Source organism: Indicator indicator, chromosome 30 (genome assembly GCF_027791375.1).
Source record: "Indicator indicator isolate 239-I01 chromosome 30, UM_Iind_1.1, whole genome shotgun sequence".
In the NCBI taxonomy this organism is placed as follows: Eukaryota; Metazoa; Chordata; class Aves; order Piciformes; family Indicatoridae; genus Indicator; species Indicator indicator.
The window spans coordinates 3,354,119-3,376,722 of NC_072039.1; the positions used below are offsets into that span (position 1 = coordinate 3,354,119).

The following is a 22,604-nucleotide window of genomic DNA, read 5'->3' on the forward strand; positions in this document are numbered from 1 at the left end:
CCCCTCCCAGAAGAAAAGCCAGCATAGTGACCACAGAGGCAAAAGCCAGTGCCAGGGAACCCAAATGGAGTTGCCCCACAAACAGGGAGCTGTCCACATGTCTGGTTGCAGGGAATGTCCTGCTTGGGGAGGCAGCAAATCACCTCCCACCCTCCCTCACCGTCTCAGTTGCCCTTCCACAACAAGTAGGGGGCTCTGGAACTAGAGGCTCAGGCTACAGGGGGTCGTGCTGCTCTCTACAACTATGTGAAAGGAGGTTGTAGTGAGACTGCTGTTGGTCTCTTCTCTCAAGTAACTATGGGTAGGATGAGGGGAAATGGGCTTAATTTGTGCCAGGAGAGGTTTAGATTAGACATTAGGAAAAAAATCTTCACTGAGGGAGTATTGAGTCATTGGAAAAGGCTGCTTGGGGAGATGGTGGAGTCCCCATCCCTGGAGGTGTTCAAGAAGTGTGTAGATGTGGTGCTTCAGGATATGGGTTAGTGGTCAGGGTAGCTGGGTGATGGTTGGACTCAAAGCCTTAAGGATTTTCCAGCCTTAATAATTCTATGATATGGCCAGTAACTTTTTGCTAGCTCTAAGAAGGAACAGGAACCCAGTATTTTTAAGACTTGTGCAATTAATTGAGGACTTTGCACTTTCTCTGCTTTAGTTGCAAACAGAAGCTTTAATAAAACTTAACAAGTTCTCCTTCTGTCTTGGAGGAGGGGTTTTTTGAGAGAGATATTTACTTCAGGAAGGATGAACTGCTGAGGCAGTTAAAAATTGCCCCATGTAGCCAGCTTCCTGCACAGTTTGTAACTGATGCAATAGCTTGTAACTGGTATGAGCCCAACCAAGTTGAACAGGCTTTGCAGCCCTGGCCTTCAGAGGCAGGGGACAGTTGGGAGAAGCTGTAACCAGTGATGCCCTTCTGGAGGTGCCTGTAGCTCCTGCACTTGCCCAGTTCAACCCAGCTACAGGGAGTTACCCTACATGTGGCATACAGCATCTAACTTTAACCCTGGTTTACTGGAGATTAGCAAATCTTGAGTTTAACAATGTTACAAGACAGTTCAGATCACAGCACACAGCTTTAACACTACAAAACACCTGTAATTAGGTGGACCCTGTATAAAGTTAGTTTTACTAACAAATCAGTTTTGTGAAAATGCTACTTTTTAGCAGGTCTTACAGCTTCTCAGCTGTGTTTGTCTTCTGTTCTCCCCTATTTCGTAACAGCTCAGCTGGATTTGTCTTCATCAATGTTACAGACCCAAAGAGGCTGACATGCAAGTGTAATAAACAAAGAAGTTTTGAAACTGCACCTCATCTTTAGCATAATTTGTTTCAAAGGCTGGCCCTACTCCCTCCACACTCCTAACAAAGAGCTAGAGCCTGTGGCTGGTTAAGTCTACCAGATGCCAAGACTCACCCTTACACAAAGAACCACTGCAGTGCTCACAGAGTCAGGAGCTGCTGGAATCCCAGTAACAAGCAGGAAGGGAGGTCAGCCTCAGTGCTGGAACCTGACACTGGATGGCTCCTGCTTAAGAGACAAGTTTCTACAGCTACCACAGCGATGGCCAGCACTGAGACTCATGACACTCAAATATGACAGTATTCATCGAGAAACATTGAAGTCAATTTTATTTGAAGCTAAATATATTTAAGGCAACTTACATACCTAGAACATGATCTCAATTTAACTGACACACCCTACTACAATCCTAACGTATCACCTGCTCAGATATGCTGTAGTTGACCACAAGGCAGCCAACCATTGAAAAGTGCTATTTTCTTCTCACTGGCATCATCTTCCTCTAGAAAAAGCATTTTGTGTTTTCTTGTATTTCCCCCTCAGTGCAAGACACCACTAAAGGTCTCCATTGCTGCTCTCTCCTGCTGGCCCCTCACACCTTTGCATGTCCCTGCACACCCCACACCACTAGCACTGTAATACTTGGTTCAAGGTCAAAGGTTCTTTTTGAAGACAGTAAAGTGAAGCTACCACTATGCAGCATGTCCACAGTCCAGTAATTTATTTTTTTTTCTTTTAAATTGAGTAATTTCAAATTGCACAAACAAAACTGAACAGCAATATGCTTGAATTCTCTCTTCTGTACACTCAAAACAGTGATCTAAAACACCACAATATCCAACATACACAAACCTCAGGGCAGGGTTAGTAAATACACAGATTGGAATCATGGTGCTCTGTTCCTGAATGGAATGTCCCACAAAAGCACAGGATACAGCACAACATAAGGTTCATCTGTTACATATGGAGTGAGCAAAAAGACACTAGCAGTTTCTATATGCATAACTGGGAAAAACCTGCATAGGTTAAGGAAACAAAAAAAGAAACCCAAAGAACCCAAAACTTGTACTCTTTTTTTTTTTTTTTTTAAGTCAGGCAAGGTTGTCCTGTACGCATTTGTAAATTCTTTTAGAGCTATGCAATCCAACCAGGGTAGGATATGCTGATTAGTGTTGTCTCTTGTCAGCAAGTCTTGCAAGGTCAAATACAAGTATCTTTGCTTTAGCTTTCTCTGGATATAGAGTGAGACTTAAATGCGTTTAGAATAAGACGGTACATACTGTAAGCTGCTCACATACAATGAACTTAAGATGCAGTATTAGAGTTTAACACTAAGAAGAGTGCAAATCAGAATCTTCACAATAGACTTAATGGTAAGAAGCAGTCCTGCAGAAAAAAAAAAAAACAGGCCAAAAAAAAAAAAAAAAAGAGCCCACTGGAACAAACCAAAAAAGTTGTTGAAACTATTTCCCCCTTTTGAAAGTAAAAGTCTAAATGACATGGAATGTGAAAAATGGAAAAAAAAAAAAAGATTTAACAGAAGTGATTCAAATCGTTTGTGCTAGAAAAAACAGTCCTTCATGAAATAAAGGTTATGAGAACACGAGGCAGAGCTCTTGCTTTTCCCTGTTATGAGTTAAAGCGGGGAGGGACGGTGGAGTTTCAGTAAGAAAATACACTAGCTCCCAACTGACTTGTGCTGCTCTCACATGCTGTACCCAAAGCCAGGCTGCGGCTGCCCGTAGGGAGGGGCGGTGTAGCCATAGCCAAAAGGTGCTTGGGGAGGAACTGCCACACTGGGTCCCGCTGTCAACATCAGCTGTGGCTGACCTGCAAGACAGAACAAGGGGCAATGGATGTAAAGTACAGCACAGGAAGTTGCCACCTCAACATGAGGAAGAACTTTACTGCAATCCAGAGAGATCATGGACACTTCCTCTGGAGACTTACAGGACACATCTGGATGCATTCCTGTGTGACCTGCTCTAGATTCTATAATCCTGCTCTGGCAGGGGGGTTGGGCTCAAAGATCTCCAGAGGCCCCTTCTAACTCCTAACATCCCGTGTGATCCTGTCAACAGCTTGAGCTTTATTCCTTGGTACTGAGTGTTCGGTCAGCAGAAAGCCTGCAGTTACCCTGGGGACATCTGCATGCTTAGCTTTAGTAACAACTCCCTAAGGCTGAGCTAGGACAATCTGAAATCCTGCAGTCTGTATCCAATCTTAGCAGCAGTGTAAGCTAGTATTTTGGAATACATTCCCTCGAGACTCAGTGTCACACAAAGGACGTTCCCATTTCTAAGGATTTCCTTGGGAAAAGCCACATCTAGGGAAGTGTTGATTTAAAGGCAAGAATTGTTACTGACAACACAGGAACTAAAGCATTACCATAAACGATTGGTTGTGTTTCTGTGGCCTGCTCCTCTTCCTTTCTCAATGACTCAGATGCATCCAGTTTATCCACCTGGAATTGAGACCAACAATTAAAAAATCTCCTCCAAAAAGAGTACTTATTCATGGCAGAGAAGTGGAAAAGCCTTAGTGTTAACACCCATCAAGAAAAGGAGACCGTTTACAAGTTAAGATCAAATCAAGTAGCAATGTTGGTACTGGTGCAGTCAAGATTGTCCATTTCCTGAAAAAACCCCTAATTGAGGAATTTGTGGAACTTTGAAAGCTCACTCCAGGCTGAAGCTTTATATGAGAGGTCCCATAGTGGACTAGAGCTGCTTTGACATCAGTAAGCTCGTCAGTCACTATTGCTCCAACAGCTTCAGACCAACAGCCTTAGGACACAAACTCAGATTTTTAGCAGAGTGTCAGTGGAGACCTTTGGTGCTGGAGCATTACTAAATGCCCAGACCTGGAGAGGTTTCCCTGAGTAGAACATTGAGGCAAAGTAATCTGAAGTTGTTTGTATTGGGCAGACTGCAATAGCATCCGACATGTCACTTGAGCCTCAAGATTTCACTTTCCAAACCCATTCACTCATGCAATTTAAGTTCAAATGCAGAGAATGCATGTGTATAAGACTTGCTTTTTTCCACGCTAGAACTGTGTGGCAGTCAGCCTAAACCCACCAATACTCAACGTGTTGGGAGCTAAGTACACAGTAACAAGACAAGACTGGCCACCTTCACTCTGCTGCACAGCAAGTACAGCTGTGCTGTTAGCCCACCCCTATAGAAAAGCAAGAGAAGAAACTTGTTCTGTAGTGTATTGAAGTATTGCTTGGTATTAAAACAGATCCAAGGAAACTCAGCATTGCTACAGTCTAAGGCAGGCCCTGGAACTAAAACCACAAAAATTAGGTATTGCTCTTTTACCTAGGAGATAAGATTTAGGATAAAGTCAGAGACAATCATGCCAATTATTTTTTAAGACAGTAAGACAACTCACAAACCAGATTAGTCTTTCATTTCACTTGTGTCCTTAATAAAGGAGTTTGAAGACATGTTTCCTGTACTTACACAGGGTGAGCATTACTTAATCAGCTACCCCAACATCCATGAGTTGGAACAGTTTCCAGCTTAACTGTGCTACGTTAGCAAATATTTGCAGGCAGCTCTAACTGCCTTCATCCATTTAGCTGTGAATTACAACATGTGTTCCATAAAACTGTTAATTTGTAACCTCAATTAGAGGCATAAGTCCTGAGCTTTAGAGTTCATTCATTGACTGGGCTCTCATGGCAAGCTTTTTTGTTGCCTCACACCAGTATCTGGCTTGCTGCTGTCGAAGTGCACAGGAACGTATGCCAATGCTTCAAGACTCATTTCCAGACACTGTGCTGAGAACTGCACTGTTTAACTCAAACAGCAACACACTGAACACAGAAGCACAAGTTTAGAGATGCAAATCCAAGGAGAATGTGCAGAGTTTGCTACTAAGCAGAGGCATTAGATTTACAGGAACTCGGAAAGCCTCAGGCCCAGGACATTTGATGCATTTTTGAGCCAATTTTGATGCCTCCCCTCAGAGCTAAACAAGCAGCACAAGTTTGAAAACAGCCTGCAGGATGGTTCTTACACCACTTGCTTGAGCATCACCAGGTTCAGTACCCTACACACTTGTAGCAAGATTGTTTTAAAGGCTTTTCCACAAGGACTGCAATAAGCTGCAGAGGAAAAGTAACATGCATTCAATGTTATCGTGTCATGTGTGCATGAAAAAGAGGCAAAAGTACTGAAGCAAGAGTGAGGTCTGAAGATGACTGCCATACAGGCTCCCCCCAAAAAACCACACGCAGCCCACAGCAATGCCTTGTAGCTTAAGGAGTAGTGGGATGTAATTGCAATGACTGCTACACATGCGTAGTTTATGCAAACACTGCAGTTCAGTTACCTTTTTTCACACACACGCTTTCTTACTGCCTCACTTACTAGCTGCTGAAGGACCTTACACTATGCATTTTAGTCAGGTTAGCCTCGAGTTCCAATGGTGTCATTACAGACATCTTGTCACTGAGAAGCAGTTTGCATTTAGTCCATCTTCAAGCCATTTGTCAGATGTGTGCCCTCTGCTCAACCACATTAATGGAAAACTGACACTAAGGCTGACCTCTGCTCTAAGGAGAATCAGTGTGCTATTTGTACAGACACAGAGGGACAGAGACCTTAGAGACTGCCCTTTGGAAGGGCAAAACTGCATAGCAAAAGGCAAGCCTCAGAAGAGCAATAAGCATTTAAATGAGGTAGCAAGAGCAGTTTAGTGAAGCTGAAGAGCTTGGAAGGCAGTCTTTTTGCACAACAAGAAATTACTACAGGGAAGAGAACCACAGACTAACAGCTGAAGTTTTAAGTTGCTACATGAACTAGAGCACCATGTGGATTAGACTAGCACCATAAGAACTGGACACCTGAATGAGGAAGAGTCTCTTCTGAAGCAGCTAGTATCTACTTCACCTACTGTCAGCACACATTAGTAATGGTCAAGAGATCAGGAACTGGATCACAGTCCTTCAACCAGCAAATGCCATATTGGTTTATGGTTCAGAGTGCTCCAGGACTTAAATTATGTCCTATTTTAAGAGGTTCTCCCAGATTGGACAAATAATAGCACTTGTGTATCTGTTCTATACTAGGTTGACTGTGATCCAACTGATCACCTATAGGCCCTTCCTGAGGATCTATTAGCTTGTTAGTAGCAAATGAATCTACTTTTGTCCTACAGCACTAGCTACTTGTAAAGTTAAACAATTTGCATATGCTTTAGTGATATTTTGTTTGGGGGAAAAAGCAGTAGCAGCAGTGTAGTAAACATAGGAAAGAAAAAAAACTCATGCAGAATCCTTAGACTTAGTCCTCCAGACTTAAAGATGGGAAACAAGAATCAACTTTCACCTTTTCCTTTATTGCATCAACCTGCAAAGGAATTCAGAAGGTGCAGCTTAGAAAAATCAAATTCCATATTTAGCATATAAAAAGGTAGAAACAAAAGTGTCAGGGAAGAAATTATTAAGGTACAGGTGAGTAAAAACAAAGATACACCAGAAGCATCTGCTTTAGAAAGGCAGCTCTGCTTGTTGTTAGATCTTACTGCATTGTTTCCATTGGCTACACTACAATTATACCCTAATCCTTTAGTAGATCATGAGATTTTAATCTTTAAGAATCCTACTGCAAGGCTACTACTCTCAAAAGAGGCCTAGTATTAGCTTGGTACATCAGGCATAGCTGATAGGCAATGCTGTTGATGAGACAGCTCCCAACCTCCCCCAATATACAGCATTTAAGGATAGCAGGTTGCTATAAGAATACAGAGTAGTCCTGCCTTTAGAAATACCAGCCAGACAAATCCCTCAGATAAACAGGTACTCTTGTCTCCACTGACTAAGCTTGAATTTAGCTTTTACTTCTCACAGAGTCTCAATCATTAAGGAATTTACCCCATTTCACTGAAGACACACTGAAAGCTTTGGCTGGGCAAATCTCACTACTGACACTTGGTATTTAACTCCAACGTGGTTCAAGTCTGTCAGAACATAACCAAGCACTGTCCCCATCCTAAGTCACTTTGAACAAAAGATGAGTCATAATTAGTGCCATTAAGTATCAGAGCCACATTTTAGAGTTAAATGAACAGCAGACCAAGTTGACTCCACATCTAGCTACAAAGCTTTTTTAGTATCTAGTCTAGAAATGTTAGAGCATGATCCCAGCTGAGGTTCCTGACATGGCACATGAAAAGCCCAAATCCTGCAGCTACTTTAAGACACTGCCCATGGTCAGGCAAATACTACTGATGTAGGTTCTGTAACTGGTAGATAGAGTGAAGTCTGCAAGTGTTTCAGTCTCTTAGAGGGCGAAGTCTCTCCCCAGATGGACTGAAAAATAAGTGTGGACATGGACAGACAGACATTTGACAAAGCCCACATCGATGTTAGTAGCAAGCAGACAGTTTCAAGGCATACACCACAGTGACTAACAAGCTCTCAGTGTTGGAGAAGCACCTGCTCTTACCTTGGTCAAGTATTCCTTCATGACCTGAATGAAGTATGGCATGGCAAAGTCCATGATGTTGTGCCTCCACGCTGTTTCCAAGACAACATCTGGCCTTAGGAGATCATAGCAAGTGAAGAGACAAGCACCAAAGCATTCTCTCTTGTTCTCCTGCAAGAACCACTGCAACAACTCTTCTGCCAACTCCGTATCTTTGGATTCTGAAGCATACTGCATTGCATCCTACAACAGAAGAGTCTGTTCAGCCTCAGGTGCCACAGTAAACTCACTGACATGGATATGAGTCTGCAATATGCTACTGAAATCAGCAGAGAAGAGAGAGTCTATGACTTATTCCCAAGGAATCTGTTCATCTACTGCCACTCTGAAGCAAGATTTGCCAGATCAACAACAGACACCACCTAGTGGCATCCAAAAAGATGCAACTTTACTAGGCAGCCTCTAAAACGAGCCAAGCATGCTGAAGCAGGCCTGTGTCTTACCTTATACAGTCTGTCCTTCTTACAGAGCTCCACGCTCTGTTTCCAGCGGTTGTTTCCTTTGAAGAGGTATGCAGCGATTCTTCGGAACTCTATTAGCTCATGTTTCTCCAAACGTTGAGCAAGAGAAATGTTGTCAAAGTTGTCATAAGCATCTATAGAAGTCCTAAGAGCCTGAGTTAAACAGGAAGAAGTTATTCACACCTCAGACTGCATCCCCAAATATTTTTCCAGATATCTTAGTTCTATATTCCTGTGTCTAGGAGGATAAAGTATTCTAGCCAGACCTAGAGATCTATTTCTTTTGAAAAGCTGGCGTTTGACACACATTTTAGAGTACTTCACTTATTTTTAGTAGTGGTTGCTGAGGTTAAGAGCCTCTGAATACCAAACAGCTGATCTCGGAAAACAGAGCATTAAAAATGTTTGCCCTTTCTGTGAGTTCTGTCCATAGCACCCACTGCTTGCCTTACAGAAAAAAAACATTTTAACCAAGTACCCAGTCTATCCCCAGTAGGAATGACACAAAAATCTCTCAGAAACATAAACAGTTCTCCACTTAATCCCTAGCTAGTCACCATTCACTCATTTTGGCGAATGTATGGTTAAGCAAAGCTAAGAGCAAACAGCTGAAGTCTACCTAAAACAATAGAGAAATCTGGTTTGGCAGACATTAAACACAGTTTGAGAACACTATCACAAGAGCCAGTTTGAACAGAACTTTGAAATGCAGCAATAGCTGCTTCTATCATGAAGCATGTAAACATGCCAGTTGATACCCATTCCAGATACTACCCAATTCAAGACAAGACATACCTGGTAGTCTTCTTCAATAATGAAGAGATTGTTCAGGGACTCGTTCACTGATTTGTTGTTGTGATTCTGAACAGAGCGCAGGTAAGGCTTAACCAGTGGTAGCTGTTTAACCTGACAGGAATCAGAGATATTTAAGTCAAGATAACTTTCTGTACAGATCTCCTAGCATCTTCCTGGTGTGCAGTGAAGTAGTTCAGCATTTTAAAACGCTACTACATCTAAATGCTTTTCCAGCTATAACTTTCTCTTTCATCTGTATAGTAGGAAAATTACCTTTGTGAAGAAGGTGACTGCACGAGTGTGGTCAAGCCGAGGGGACAACACCATCAGCAGATCATTGAGCAACAGAGGTTTAAATTCCAAATAGAATTGAATTGCCTTGTAATACAGCTCCACATTGGCCACCTAGGGATGAGAAAGGATGAACCACATTCAGAGCATAAGTTTGATTATGAAGGAATCCAAATTAAAGACATAACCCCATATATTCCTGTACAACTGCACCACTTGTCCAAGACTCATTCTTGTCTTCAGAAATCTCTTTAGTTACTGTAGTTGATTTGCTTTGATATATGTTGCAACAACAAAGCAGCTGAGTTTTAAACAGGCTACTAGTGAAGGAAAAGAACTGAAGTGCACACAGCAAGAAATTTACTTCCTTTCACTATAAAAGTCTTACCTTAGTGATGATATCTTTGAACTGGCCTTCCTTCCAAGCATCTGTTGGGTGATTCATCATTGTGATTATGGCATTATCGTATTCCTCATACTTATCATACAAGAACACCAGTTCAGCCCAGAGATGGGCTTGTTCTGCAGCTCTCAGAACCTAAGCAAGAGGCACATTAGAAATTCCAGTTAGCATATGTTGCTATTGGTGACCATCAATGATCAGGCTTTAGTTCTATTGATAACCCTCAAGAGCTGCTGCTGCAAAAGTTAGGGTACAGACAATCCCAACAGATGTGTTTGAAGCTAAATTCAAGGCCTCAGACTCTCACCTTGGGAATGTTGACTCTGGACCAGAACAGCTCCAAGTGCTCCCTCATCTTCTGTGGCTTGAATTTGGAGTAGAGAATGGCGAGCTCTGTAAACATCCCCATGTGTGCTCGCTCTAGTCCCAGTGCTGCTTCCAACATAGTTATCAGCTCTTCAAAGTAGCCACGATCCTAAGAGACACAGGCCGACAGTTAGAGGTGTTTCACACTAGGAAGAAACTAGAAAATTAGTTTTCTTTTAGACAGAGTTGCCATGAAAGAATTTAGACTTTGCCTGTGCAACAGGAGTCAGCTTAATTACCTGGTAATAGTTGATTAGCTCTTCCAACTCATCTGCATGCACCACAATATGGAGTCCACACATCTGAGCCAGGCGGAACTCCTTGCCATCAACGCAAGCAAAGCAGACCTGGAATGGACAATTGCATTAGGGCTTATCATCCAAGCTTCTGAAGAGGCCACAGCTTTGAAGCACCTTATTCAATCACTGAGTTTACCTCTTTCCATGTGCGAGTACTGTTTGCTTTCCGAGCGCCATCCACAGCTGCCTGGTATTCACCCAGGTGAACTAAAGTTGAGGCCAAGCGGCCAAAGTTGGACACATTGTTATACAACAGCTTAGCTGCTTCATACATCTTCTCATCATAGCAACGATCACCAACCTACAGGAGAGCGTAACCAGGTTAGTCTTGCAGCATTTCAGTCGAGGGTTTACATAAAACATGCAGCATTCAAGCCTTTATCAAAATGGAAATGCCTTTAAAGCCCAAGATCTATCTGCACTTCTAAAGAGATGCAAGTCCCAACACCCCTCTAGTTAGCAAGGTCTAAGAAGCCTGCAGCTGTGATAGCCCAACACTGAAACTCAGCCCCACTCACTTGCTGGATATGTGCATTGTTGGGTCCATTGATAAACTCCTCTAGCTCTGCTAGACGGTTTGTTTTAGCAAGAGCAAAGATTAATTCTGTTTCCACGTATGACTCCCGGGCCTTCTTGCGTGCCATCTGGAGATACTTCACCAGTTCTTCCCAGTTTCCTATGAAACAAAGTTCAGAATGCTCAATTCTTGCCATTGAGGACACTTGTGCTTAAGCTATATACACACACTATACTACCAGCTCAACCTTATTTGACTTAAGTCCTCCTACAGCTACTCCCCAGCAATCATCCCTTATACTGCACAAACTACATAGATGAACTCACCTTACCATGGGCCTAACCAAATACATGCTGGTGTTGAACTTCATGCAAAAACCTCCTTAATAGCAACTGCTCTGAGAGTAGTATCCAGCTAGCTAAATAAAGTAGTTATAAGACCACTAGGTAACTGCAAATGGAATACACTACCTTCTCCCATTCTGATTCAGAGCAGCCTTTGAAAGACCAGAGTCCTCTGCTTGCATCAAAGCACAGGTTTGGCAGAACTGCAGTTTGAGCAACAGACCACGCAAAAGGGCTGAGCAACACCAACAGCAAAGATTTAAATAAAACTTAATCATACCACTGGCATTGGCAGCTTGAACAACTTCCATGTACGAGGAAGGATCATCTGCTTTAATATATGAGTCAATTGCTTCCTTTACCATCCCCTTCTGAAGCTGTGCTTTAGCCAGCTGACTCCACACAGCAGGCTCATTGCAGCGTTCAGCAAATTCATATGCACGATCCAGGTTTCCAATGTGCTCTATTAACACCTAAAGAAAGGGTTACCACGATCAGCCACTGTCTAGAAAGGTCAGTTTTACAAGACACTGAGCTGTGCTTATGTTAGCTCTTCCATGGACCCACACAAAAGGAGCAAGGTTATGCTTATGAAGTTTCCCTTACTAAAGGGTTCACCATAATGTTTGTTCTACTCAGGATGCTGAGCAGTTCTGGTCACTTTGCTAATTGGTTTTAAGCACTGAAGCCACAATCTCATCTGCCCAAGAAGGTGGTGGAGGCACCATCCCTGGAGGTGTTCAAGAAATGTGTGGACATGGCACTTTGGGACATAGTTTAATGGCCACGGTGGTCATAGGTTGACAGTTGGACTTGATCCTAGAGGCCTTTTCCAAACAAAACAATTCTAGGACAAGCTCACAGAGAAGTCCTTGTGTGAGGATGAACAGGTCACAAGGAGTGACTACAAACTGAGATTTTAAGATACCTGCACAGCTGATGTGTTGACATCAAACTTCCTGAAGATAGCAAATGCCTCCTCGAACAGCTCATTGCTGATAGCTATATTGGCTATGTCAGGAGCATCGTAGTTATCCAGGCGGTTGATGTATTCCATCACACGGGTGCGATCAGCCTTAATAGCTGTCAGAATGAGAAGGTTCTGCAGGTTCCTAAACAGAGAAGAGAAAATCTTAGTACACATCAAGTAACAACCAAGAAATCCACCCTCCCTTCTGCCGAAGGTGTTAGTTTGCTGTTCCACATTCCCAGCAATTTAACACCTGTGCCAGGTATAATGTCCTGTGACATAGTTTTGACTTACCTGTGCTCACTGAACACAGAGTTATCCAGAACTATCTTCTCCAACAGTTCAATCAGCTCATTAGGAAGATCTGCAGTCATGAAGGCCTTCACAGTGACAGAGACTTCCTCAGGGTCCTGTGTCTCTGACAGTGCAGTCTGTACAACCTGTAGGTAGGATCGAGACATTAACAGATCAGTTTATTCAGACACTAGTAGCAAGTCAGCTTGGGACAGCAAAGGTTTTCAATGCTTTGTCAGTTATACCTGGTCAATGAGGGGTCTTCTATAGGGGTTGCTTTCCAGTAGTACACTGGCCCACAGCTCAGGGTCCTTACGACGAACTAAGTAGCGGGAGAGACTTTTGAAGAGGGAGTTCTCATTGCACACCTGGTGAAAGGCAAAATTTATTCAGAGTGAAGTCACAGCTATTGAGCTTACAGTAGATGAGTTAACTGTAACCAACATTTAACAAGCCTGCCTGAGAGAGACCAGAAATCATAGGCTTTGGTATTTCCAATAGCCACCCATTTGAGGATGCCCAGGAGAGTCTCCCATTTCTCAGTAAGCTACAGATGGAGATTAAATAACTGCCTGGTCTATTACAAGTGAGCAGGTAGGAACTGCTCAGTACTTTGGGAAATAAATGCTTTTGCCAGTCAAACACATGAATATCTATCCCATCATAGCCAGGTTAGAACTTAACCCAGGAGCCAGCTGCCTTGGCATACTTACATTAATCAGCTCCAAGTCACACTGTCCACGCTCATAAGCCACACAGGCCAGGTGAGGGTCCCTCTTCTCACAGTACTTGCCAACAACACGACTATCATAGTAGGGGTTCTCACGCAGGAATCTCTCTGGGTTGTTGTTGCTATCAATGTATATTTTGGCCAGGGCATTGTGAGTTGCAGGCTCCTCACAACCCTCATGAATTCTTGCTTCCAGCCAGGGCAGAAGCAGTTTCAGCCTAGAAGGAAGGAGTGTTTACATTAGAGAGGCTGAGTGAGTAAGGATCCACTTGCACAGTTTCTTCACTCTAGAAGTCAGCTGCAGTGTAGGATAGTAAGTAACCAGAGTTGTAACACCCTATTTTGACCTTCTTTATGGTTTATTATAATGGCAGAACTTTCTGATGCTATGAAGAACATCACTTGCCAAAACCTCTCATTACCTCAAGGATGCTTAAGGGAGATCAGCCAAAAAGCAAAGGAGACTTTTACTGCTTGCTCTAGCTATGTAAAGAGGACGTGCATTGATAGATGACCAGTATAATCATTACCAGTCTGTCAGTGTTAGGAGACTTGGTCAAGTTTTAATACCTGTTTCTCTTCTCAACCTCTGCAACAAGCTCATCAGTTGAAAATTGACCTCTCACTACAAGGATAAGGTTCTTTATCACATCTTCAGAGCAGTCCACATCAAGCAGTCCCCCAATAACCACAGGCAGACGGCTTGGATTGACCTAAAGAGGATCATTTAAAGAAGTCAGCGTGTTGTCAGGCAGCACAGCCAGTCAATACTTGGCCCTAGAAGTACGCATGAAGACTGCTTGTTGAGATTGATCTCATCTTCCCACCTTTACTCCCAGCTTCCTGAGGTTCTAATCAAGCTTGTAAGTCAATTCTTCAGTCAGCAGGGTTTCACACCACAGATCAGTGGCTGACTAATGCTCAGCCCCCATAGGAAGAGCTCCTGAGCAAGCCAATTTTGTCCCTGCAGGGAATATAAAGAACTTCCCCACCCTCCAAAATGCTGTACATTAAAAATACCCCAAGAATTTCAAAGTTCTTCTACCAAGTCCTCTTCCTTCAAGAGACATTAGTGGAGATTACTGCTCAGCTTGGCTGAAGAGTAAGAGATCTGACTTGTGTAAAGGCTAACTTACCAGAAACCACTAATACGTACTTAAGTGTCAGACTCAAGTATGAGGCTGTTCTACAGAATACTTAGAATGTTGCATGTAATGCAATAAAATTGGTCAGTTTGGCTCATTAAAGACAAGTACAAGTTGTAACTTACCTTCTGCACATAAATCTCAATGTATTTTTGGAGATTATTTCTATACAAATACAGCACCAAGTCGTGGACAAAGTCAAAGCGATCACATACAATGATGAGTGGCAACTGGTCAGTGAGTTTAGCTTCCTATAAAGAGAAGAGCTTTAGTAATTTGGTTTCATTCTTAGGCTTAAGCAGACAAATACAAGTCACTTAAACTGTTAAAGCAGCTGAATTTGGAAAGCCAAAATTCAACAGTCAACCAAATAATGACAGCTTATTGTTCAACTAATTGTTCGCAATATGTAGCAAGTAGGAGTACTCAACACCCACTTCAGGGCCTACAGCAAGAAGCTCTCTCAAGTTTAACCCTGCTCCTTTGCACAGCAGAGTCTACAAAGTTTTACAACACAATACAACTATTAAAGCCCAAGCTATAGATTTAGGTTTTAGTTGCCACTTGTGTTTGGTGTGCAGGATTAGCACTCTGGGATTTCTTAAGGAATTTAACCGAGACTAGATTAAGTTGTGGTTCATAAAGTAAAACTTAAAATAGAGAATTGACTTTAAGTGCCATGTGTCTTGGGATACCTTCTAGCTATGGATTTAGAGAACAGTAAGAATCAAGCCAGTAACAGAACTTCTTACATTGCTAGTCAGATTAATTATCTAAAAGCATTCCAACTTTCAGCACAAGATTACAATGGTTACAGTACAGAAGCTTAATCTATGTGGCAGACAGTATTCCGGATGCATACTTCACTTATTCAAACATGCACATCCCAGAATATAATCCTACATATAAATTACACTTAAGGACTTTACACAGGGAGGCCTGTACTGGGAGATTTACCTGGTACATGTCCTGCACATTCCAGACATGGAACAGCACAAAAAACAATAGCTTTCATCAGGAATTTGACAGCTTGATAACATATCTTAGGTGGCTTGATCAATTTACATACCTTACACCTCGGTGACACCAGATTATGTTTATAGAATTCTCATTTGAAGAGTTTTGCCATCTTCAGATATGATCAGCAAAATCTAAGACTACGCTATGTAACCAACAAACACGAAGGCAGGAAATGTTCCCAGATAAAGTTTTCCCCTCCCACACTGTTTCTCAGGTGTTTCTAGCACTGTTACATTTGTCAATAAAGTCAGCACCTATCAGGCTACAGAATCTGAATTTTGAGCACACCACCTTCTTCCACTCCTCACAAGTGTTTCAGCAATGCTCTGAATCCTAGGAGGAACAGTCACCATGGATTACGCTGACTGGCATATCCTTGGAGAGCTGAACTGCAGCTCATCTGCTGAAAGTTCTGTAATGTGATGAGTGAGATCAAGTCTGAACTCTGAAAGCATTTATGGAATTGATTCCACTTGTTGTTTCTGTAGTTGCTCAGTTGAAGCTGACTACACTGTAAATAAGGATTACACTACGAACTCATTTGTCATTATGGTTTTTCTCCACCTTCAAGCTACACACTTGCTACTTTATAGGAGGCACCTGTAACAAGTTCTAGATGACATGGTGCTGCTATTACAGGTTGAGAGCTCAAGCCAGGTTAACCTTCCTAAGAGCAGTGAGGATATGACAGATTCTCCATTTCTCAGGCTCTGTTAGGAGGTTCTGCCAACATGTTAAATATCTCTGGTTTAAACAGACAGATCTTTAAGTGCAAAGGTACTCATCTGTATTTTCAGAGAGCTGCCTCATTTACTGGGGACACACAGCATGTTCTGTCAGCACCCCAAACAGGCCAAGACAATCCAGTGCTGCCCACGCATTACCTTGAGGAAGTTTTTAACACGTTCTGGATCATAGCAGTTACTTTCCCTGCAGATTCTTTCCACTTCTTTAATTTGTCCTGTCTTGCATGCAGCTTGAATATACTTGAAGTGCACATCTGGATCCTGGCTGAAGTTTACAATAGAGCCCAGGAAATAAAACAAACCTCGAGGGAAACAGTCAATGCGTTAATCTACTAAAGCAGTTGAGTTGGAACAATATTAGCTTTTAGGAAAGCCTTCCAAGTTACAAAACCATCAATCTGGCTACTGCAGTTTACAAAGACCTGAAAAGATTCAAACATTGCAATTGTTTTACAAAATCCAGATTGTCCCAGCTGATTTCAGCCTGCTGTATTCCCTATGTGTTACACATACAAGCATATTATATCTGACTTGGATAAATACTGATGGATCATCATCAATTGCCAGGTAGCTAATGTCAATACAGCTTTCTAGATTTTAGCAGACAGACAATCCCTCATACACACGTGTGTGCTTTTGCTAGAGATAAGAGCACAATCTTACCTTCAAAGCTCTTGAAAGACTCAAACAGCTCAATAAGTGACTGTGTTGACAGTTGTTCATGGTATTTTGAAGCTACCTGGACGCAGATCTGCAGGTTCTGACGAATGTTAGCAGACAACATAGCACGCAGACACTCCAGTGAGTCTTCTACCGATAAGGAACCAAAATAATTCACTAACCACTGCAAAGACAAAGAAGCCATTTTAGACCCATGCAGAATACCACATGCCCTAAAGTCAAATATTGCAAACAGTTATTAATGGCATGGCTTGTGCTAGATTGAGGCTATTTGATCTCATACCTCAGGATTGAGAAGATGAGTGTGAACAACTGCACGCTTGATGTCATACAAGTCTGTGAAGTGTTCAAGTGCCCTCTGTAGCAATCCAGCTTTCTCACACAGCTGAGCTATGTGAGCCCGGTCATAATGAGTAAACATTTGGTTTCCCAGGATAGCATCTGCAACCTAAAAGGAGTATTGAAGATTCCTTTAGTTCCTAAACACTACCACTTCACAGAGACCACGATGCTGCAGTTTGTCTAGCCACAGACAAGGCAGTAACTCTGAAAGCACACCTGGGGTGCATGCATGAGGTTCATCTCAAGTAAACGCGTTTGCAGGGGACCTTCTGAGGGACGATTATTCTTCAGTGCATCCAGCAAGAAGGCTGTACATTGCTGAATTAAATTATATTCCATAAAGACATCCACAATCTGTAAGAAAAAAAAAAAAAAGTAGGCTTTTGATTAGAAACTGGAAATACATTTAAACAAAGTGCAACATCAAGTGAAGCTTCCAAAGCTAACGCATTTATTCTGGAACTGCATGAAGCTCTCAGTGTTCTTCAAACTAGGCAAGAAACAGCACTGTCCCAGTAAAATACACCCAAAGAGTTAAAAACCTTTCTCTAACGGCAAGACTGTGGTTCCTCTTACCAATTAGAGGCCTTGAAGTTAACATTTCATAGCAATAAAAGTTATTTACCTGTGTTATGTCTGCAAGAGGCTCTTCATCTTGAACAAGCATTTGTGCAAACTGCTGTCCTTGATCGGGGCTGATTCTCATGACGTTCCTCAGCAAGAAAATCCAGTCTGGAGTATATCCAACCTGAATAGATATTGAAAAGTAGTAACTCAGCAAGAGCACATTCCTTGTTAAATACAGAACTCAGTAAAAGCTACCATCAGAGGGTTACACAACCTACTCAGGATTTCCTCATTTGGAAAAGGCTACATAGGGAAGTATTTCACAATCCCTGGCGAGGTTTAAAAGAGGGATAGGGTGTTAAGGGACATGGTTTAGCACCAGAGTCCGTAGAGTTAGATAATGGTTGGACTCAAGCTTAGGTCTTTTCCAGACAAAACAATTCTATGATTCTCTGACAGGATACACATGAGGAAGTCTACCAGTAACTACTCACAACAAAAACTTAAGCCAAAGCAGGTACTACACAGGCTCTCAGATTCTCCCCCCAATCACTTTCAGCTGCTTTGGAATATACACCAGTTATTCTTAAATACAAGCCAGATAAAGCAATTTAATTTCCTCTCACCTTCTTAGCATACAAAACAATCTTCTGGACTTGTCCTGTTTCAGCAAAACACTGGATGACTTTGTTTGGAACATTGGCTCTCAGATAGACACTAAGTGCTAGCGTAGGATCTACAGATTTCACAAGATCTCCCAGCTCCTCTGAGCACTCCAGCTGTTTAAAGATAAACACAGTTAGTCCTACCCTTACAGTGCCATGCTAAAATGCATTATTAACTTCCTCATTCCTCTTCATTTTGGACTCCACTTGAGAATAATTAAGGCCCAGCTTGGCAGCATTATCTGACTCAGCAGTGATCTAGTGAGCTCAGTTCCTTACACTGTTCTACAGGAGCCAGGAATGCATTTGTAGAGATAAAAAAGAATTAGGTAAAACACCATATCAGCACATTTCCTCAGCTCACTACAGAAATGTAAGCTACAGCTCAAAGTAAATGCAAGTCAGTATCCACAGAAGCCTGAAATGGTGTGGGAAAGAACAGCAACAGCTTAGAGCTTTCCATATTAATTTCTCCCTGCTGTAGTTTTAAGAAGGATGGGCAAAGCTCTTGCAGATTTGATTGATTCTCTTGCAGTAACACGAGTCATAGTGAATACCTATTGCTCAACTGTCTGATCACACTTATGTATTGATGATATTACCCAGTTCAGTTCTCCTGGAGTAGGGGGAAGCTGTCAAGAAGCTATGTCCCTCCTCCTAGGCTCTGAAGACATCTACCCCAAATTTACCTTATCTTCTTTTAACCATTTTTCCAAGAGCTGTTTGCGTCCCTGCTGAAGCACTGGTCTGCAGAGCTCCAGGGACTCATACTTATTCAGCTGTCCTTGGTCAAGCAGAATGCCAAAGTACTGGAGTAAAGGTGAAGTCTGTCCTGGCTGAGCTGGAACAGTCTGGAACCGGCGTATGGTGTCTGGAGTACGCAGGATTCCCTGCCAGAAAGAGATGCGCTTTAGTTTTCTCTTCTGCTATTGTGGCTTGGCAAGAGTTTCTCCACCAGTAAGGTGAAGCTGGAAATGCTTGCTACAGCAACACTATGCTCTGCCAGCCCAGAATAGGTCAGAAGCAGTATGGCTGAACATCAGCTCAGATGCCTTTGAGATGTTTTGACAGAAGCTGTGCACTAGTGGCCTATTACACTTGTTTCAGTAGCAATGCAGATTTAGTTCAGAGGACTATCTTACAGCACTAAGACACCTTTATCCTTGCAAGCAAGCTTCTTTCATCTGAATTCGGTCTCTTAGTCTGTCATTTTATCTTGTCTCCAGATGCAGCCTCATCTACAGGCTATCTTTTCACAGAGGCTTTTCTACTCACCGAAGAAGACAAATACCAGAAACATTAAGCCTTGTGGCCATTATTTTATTAATTCTTCTCCCCCTCTGTGGGCTTCACACAAGCTTTAAGAACTTCCAGCACACACCACCAGTACTCTCAGCACGTTGCACACAGGTTCTTCACAGGTACATTACTACAGGAGCAGTAGCAAGATTCTGGTCTTGCCACTTAAGAAATCCAGCAAGCTTTTCTGAAGCAAGGAGCTTAAGCCAATAGAGTTCATGACTACTCTTGAGCATCTCTCTCTTACCTTTGGGGCATTAGCTGCCACTTTTGCTGCCTCAGAATAGTTCCCTTGTGCAAAGAGTGCATTGAATTTTCTGGCAAAGAGTTCCTCAGCACCTGCCAGGTTGTTGCGGACAGCCATTCGTAAAGCTAGGTCAGGATTCTGCAGCACATTTGTGATATAGGGAATAATATTCTCTTCTTCCACACACACTGAGAGCACCTGAACAAATCATCAAGGAAAACCTCCAGTTAGTCCACATAAGTGAGCCAAGGACCAAGGTAACCTCTCAAAGGAAAGCTATGTTATATATGAGACTTTTCCTCATCCCTTGTTAACTGCAAAATGTTGCTGTTTCATTCAAGACCTCCTGTCAGAAAGAACCTCTACCATCTAATGACTGCATCAGGCAGATGATTTACACTTTAAACTAAGCTAGACCTCAGAAATACAGGGATATAAATACTATCTTCCTATAACCTGTTCTCAGTGTCTTATACAAGCAAACTGAGAGTACAAACAAGGAACAAGTCTTCTCTGTATTACTATGCTCAACAAGCAACACTTGAAATCAATTCCATGTAAAGGCACAGCTGTTCAGTGTCAGAGTGATCTAAGCAAGTCACAGGTGTATGGAGATACAGCAGCAAATGTTCTTTGAGGCTCAGAACTCTGCCAGACAATAGATGTTCCAAACAGAGTTTAGAGCTAACATATTTAAGACTCCCATTAACATGTGCTGCAAGAGGATGCAATTTGCCTCCCAAAGCAGGGAGTTTCATCCTCTACAGTAAGACAGTTTAGATGCAGTGATTGCCATTACTAAACCCCCAAAATTATGCATCCAGAACTGGAGTTGTAAAATAAACTAGAGATCAGGCAAGCTGCACTTCTGCTCAGCTGATACCACCATATTCCTCATTCTCTTTTTCTATCTTGTCTACCAGTTCCCAGAAATTAACACATTTGACCACCACAGTATCTAACTAAGAGCCAGAAGGTTTAGCTACACAAGTAGTTTCAAGGCCAAGCTGCCTTACTTGTCCCTTCCTGTTCACTCCAATAATTCCAGCTGTTGCTTCATGCTGTGCAGTAACGAATATGGTCTCCCCACTGATTCTGTTCATGTAGATGCAGGTGCCAGTTTCCAGGTCATATAAGTGGATATAGCCATACTTCGTTATGAGAAACACTACATCATGCTTGTCACTGATCTGCAAAACAGGAACAGGTTCATGAAATTTGGTATGGGATGAATGGGATGAAAAGAGTCAGTGCTTTTACGGATCAGCAAGTAGCTGTGCCCTTTCATGACAACTGGGAGCACTGTTAGTTTCACCAAGAGAAGCTAGAGACTTGTTCTTGTGCTCTTTTGCAGCTGTCTTACCTGCATGGCAACAGGGAAGTCATTTTGTGCTTCAGGAGGGAAGAAGACATCCACTGCTTTCTTTGGAAACGGCTGGTTCCCAGAAGGCGGTGTGCCAACCTCAATGATATGCAGCTGTGCGATAGATAAGATTAGTCTGTTAGTCCTTGTAGTTAATTTATGTAACAAGAGATTCAACAATGAAGATATGAGAATTCTTTTGCATAAGATTGGGATTAGGGCTCAGCAGCAGAGATAAACTAAATCAGTCTTCCTAAATACTTTCACTGTCTAAAGGTGTGGCATACTGTATCCATGTACCATAGATGAGGGAAAGGGTTAAGCATGATCTTTAGTTACCAATAGCTACTGAGAAGTTTAAGGATTCAGCTAGGTCACTTTATACTTTCTTTCAACTTGGTTAGCACTCTACAAAGACACTTCTGAAGATGTTTCTCTCAATCTAGCTTTGTTTTGACTTTGGTTTAGCTGCCACAAAGTAGCTCACAACTTCAGTATTAATATTAGACCACTGGTTGGGCTTGTAACTGTAATTTTTTTCATCAAGTCATTTGGAAGTTAAAGTCTGATACTGGGAATCAGGATCAAAGAAAGATTACAACAGATTTTCCCTTAAGCTTAGCCTGTGAAGCTGAGTCACGTGTTTCAAACAGCTAATTAGGCTGATCATGACATGCAACCTCACTTCAGGACTGGAAACAGCCTTCTGCTACATCAGGTAGTCAGTCCTAGCTGTGAAGCTCTGTATGCACCAGTTTCCATATACATTAGCATTCAGCATTCATATATACATACATATATAAAAAAAATAAAATTCAGACTGACACAGCCCTTTCACTTTTTTCCCTAAAGGCAGCTTTGTGCATTAAACCATTTGGTTTCCCTGGAAGTAGATAACCTGGGCAAGTCACTGAAGATTACAGCATGTTTAGAACCAAGTCTTACCTTACCCCCAGCTTGCCCTCTTACTGCAAAACAGAAGAGAGTGGATTCTTCAGCATTTCCTTCCATCTTGAACTGTGCAAAGCTAGCTGCATGTCCCTCAATTGGTTGTGACACTTTTCTATCTACAGAATACAGCTGCATGGCTCCCACCACACGATTTTGCTAGACAAGATAGAACAAGAGTCAGAAATAACAAGCAATCAGCCAGTAATTTCATTTAAGTTAGTATTGGTAAATACACTGCTTGCTCTCACAAAGGCATCACTCAAGACTCTTAGCCTTGTACTTGTGTTTATACCATTACTGTAAGATTT

At 42.2% G+C, this 22,604-nt stretch overlaps 1 protein-coding gene across 2 annotated transcripts in view; it reads right to left on the reverse strand.

Annotated features, from left to right (window-relative positions):
• Nucleotides 1-2,866: 2,866 nt before the first annotated feature.
• Nucleotides 2,867-22,604, reverse strand: part of CLTC (clathrin heavy chain) — a 30,974-nt gene continuing 11,236 nt past the window's right edge. For both annotated transcript variants that reach the window (XM_054394226.1, XM_054394225.1), the window contains exons 4-32: nucleotides 22,291-22,452; nucleotides 21,346-21,459; nucleotides 20,999-21,172; nucleotides 19,983-20,180; nucleotides 19,126-19,326; nucleotides 18,398-18,550; nucleotides 17,830-17,952; nucleotides 17,421-17,558; nucleotides 17,146-17,310; nucleotides 16,845-17,025; nucleotides 16,320-16,483; nucleotides 14,541-14,666; nucleotides 13,841-13,983; nucleotides 13,254-13,488; nucleotides 12,786-12,908; nucleotides 12,541-12,686; nucleotides 12,205-12,388; nucleotides 11,557-11,749; nucleotides 10,934-11,091; nucleotides 10,552-10,716; nucleotides 10,356-10,463; nucleotides 10,058-10,225; nucleotides 9,736-9,885; nucleotides 9,330-9,461; nucleotides 9,057-9,167; nucleotides 8,244-8,414; nucleotides 7,762-7,983; nucleotides 3,689-3,764; nucleotides 2,867-3,130 (exon numbers count right to left, since the gene is read on the reverse strand). In XM_054394226.1, the coding sequence (XP_054250201.1) occupies nucleotides 3,006-3,130; nucleotides 3,689-3,764; nucleotides 7,762-7,983; nucleotides 8,244-8,414; nucleotides 9,057-9,167; nucleotides 9,330-9,461; nucleotides 9,736-9,885; nucleotides 10,058-10,225; nucleotides 10,356-10,463; nucleotides 10,552-10,716; nucleotides 10,934-11,091; nucleotides 11,557-11,749; nucleotides 12,205-12,388; nucleotides 12,541-12,686; nucleotides 12,786-12,908; nucleotides 13,254-13,488; nucleotides 13,841-13,983; nucleotides 14,541-14,666; nucleotides 16,320-16,483; nucleotides 16,845-17,025; nucleotides 17,146-17,310; nucleotides 17,421-17,558; nucleotides 17,830-17,952; nucleotides 18,398-18,550; nucleotides 19,126-19,326; nucleotides 19,983-20,180; nucleotides 20,999-21,172; nucleotides 21,346-21,459; nucleotides 22,291-22,452 (4,509 nt within the window). In that variant the 3' untranslated portion in view covers nucleotides 2,867-3,005. The remainder of the gene's footprint in view (nucleotides 3,131-3,688; nucleotides 3,765-7,761; nucleotides 7,984-8,243; nucleotides 8,415-9,056; nucleotides 9,168-9,329; nucleotides 9,462-9,735; nucleotides 9,886-10,057; nucleotides 10,226-10,355; nucleotides 10,464-10,551; nucleotides 10,717-10,933; nucleotides 11,092-11,556; nucleotides 11,750-12,204; nucleotides 12,389-12,540; nucleotides 12,687-12,785; nucleotides 12,909-13,253; nucleotides 13,489-13,840; nucleotides 13,984-14,540; nucleotides 14,667-16,319; nucleotides 16,484-16,844; nucleotides 17,026-17,145; nucleotides 17,311-17,420; nucleotides 17,559-17,829; nucleotides 17,953-18,397; nucleotides 18,551-19,125; nucleotides 19,327-19,982; nucleotides 20,181-20,998; nucleotides 21,173-21,345; nucleotides 21,460-22,290; nucleotides 22,453-22,604) is intronic.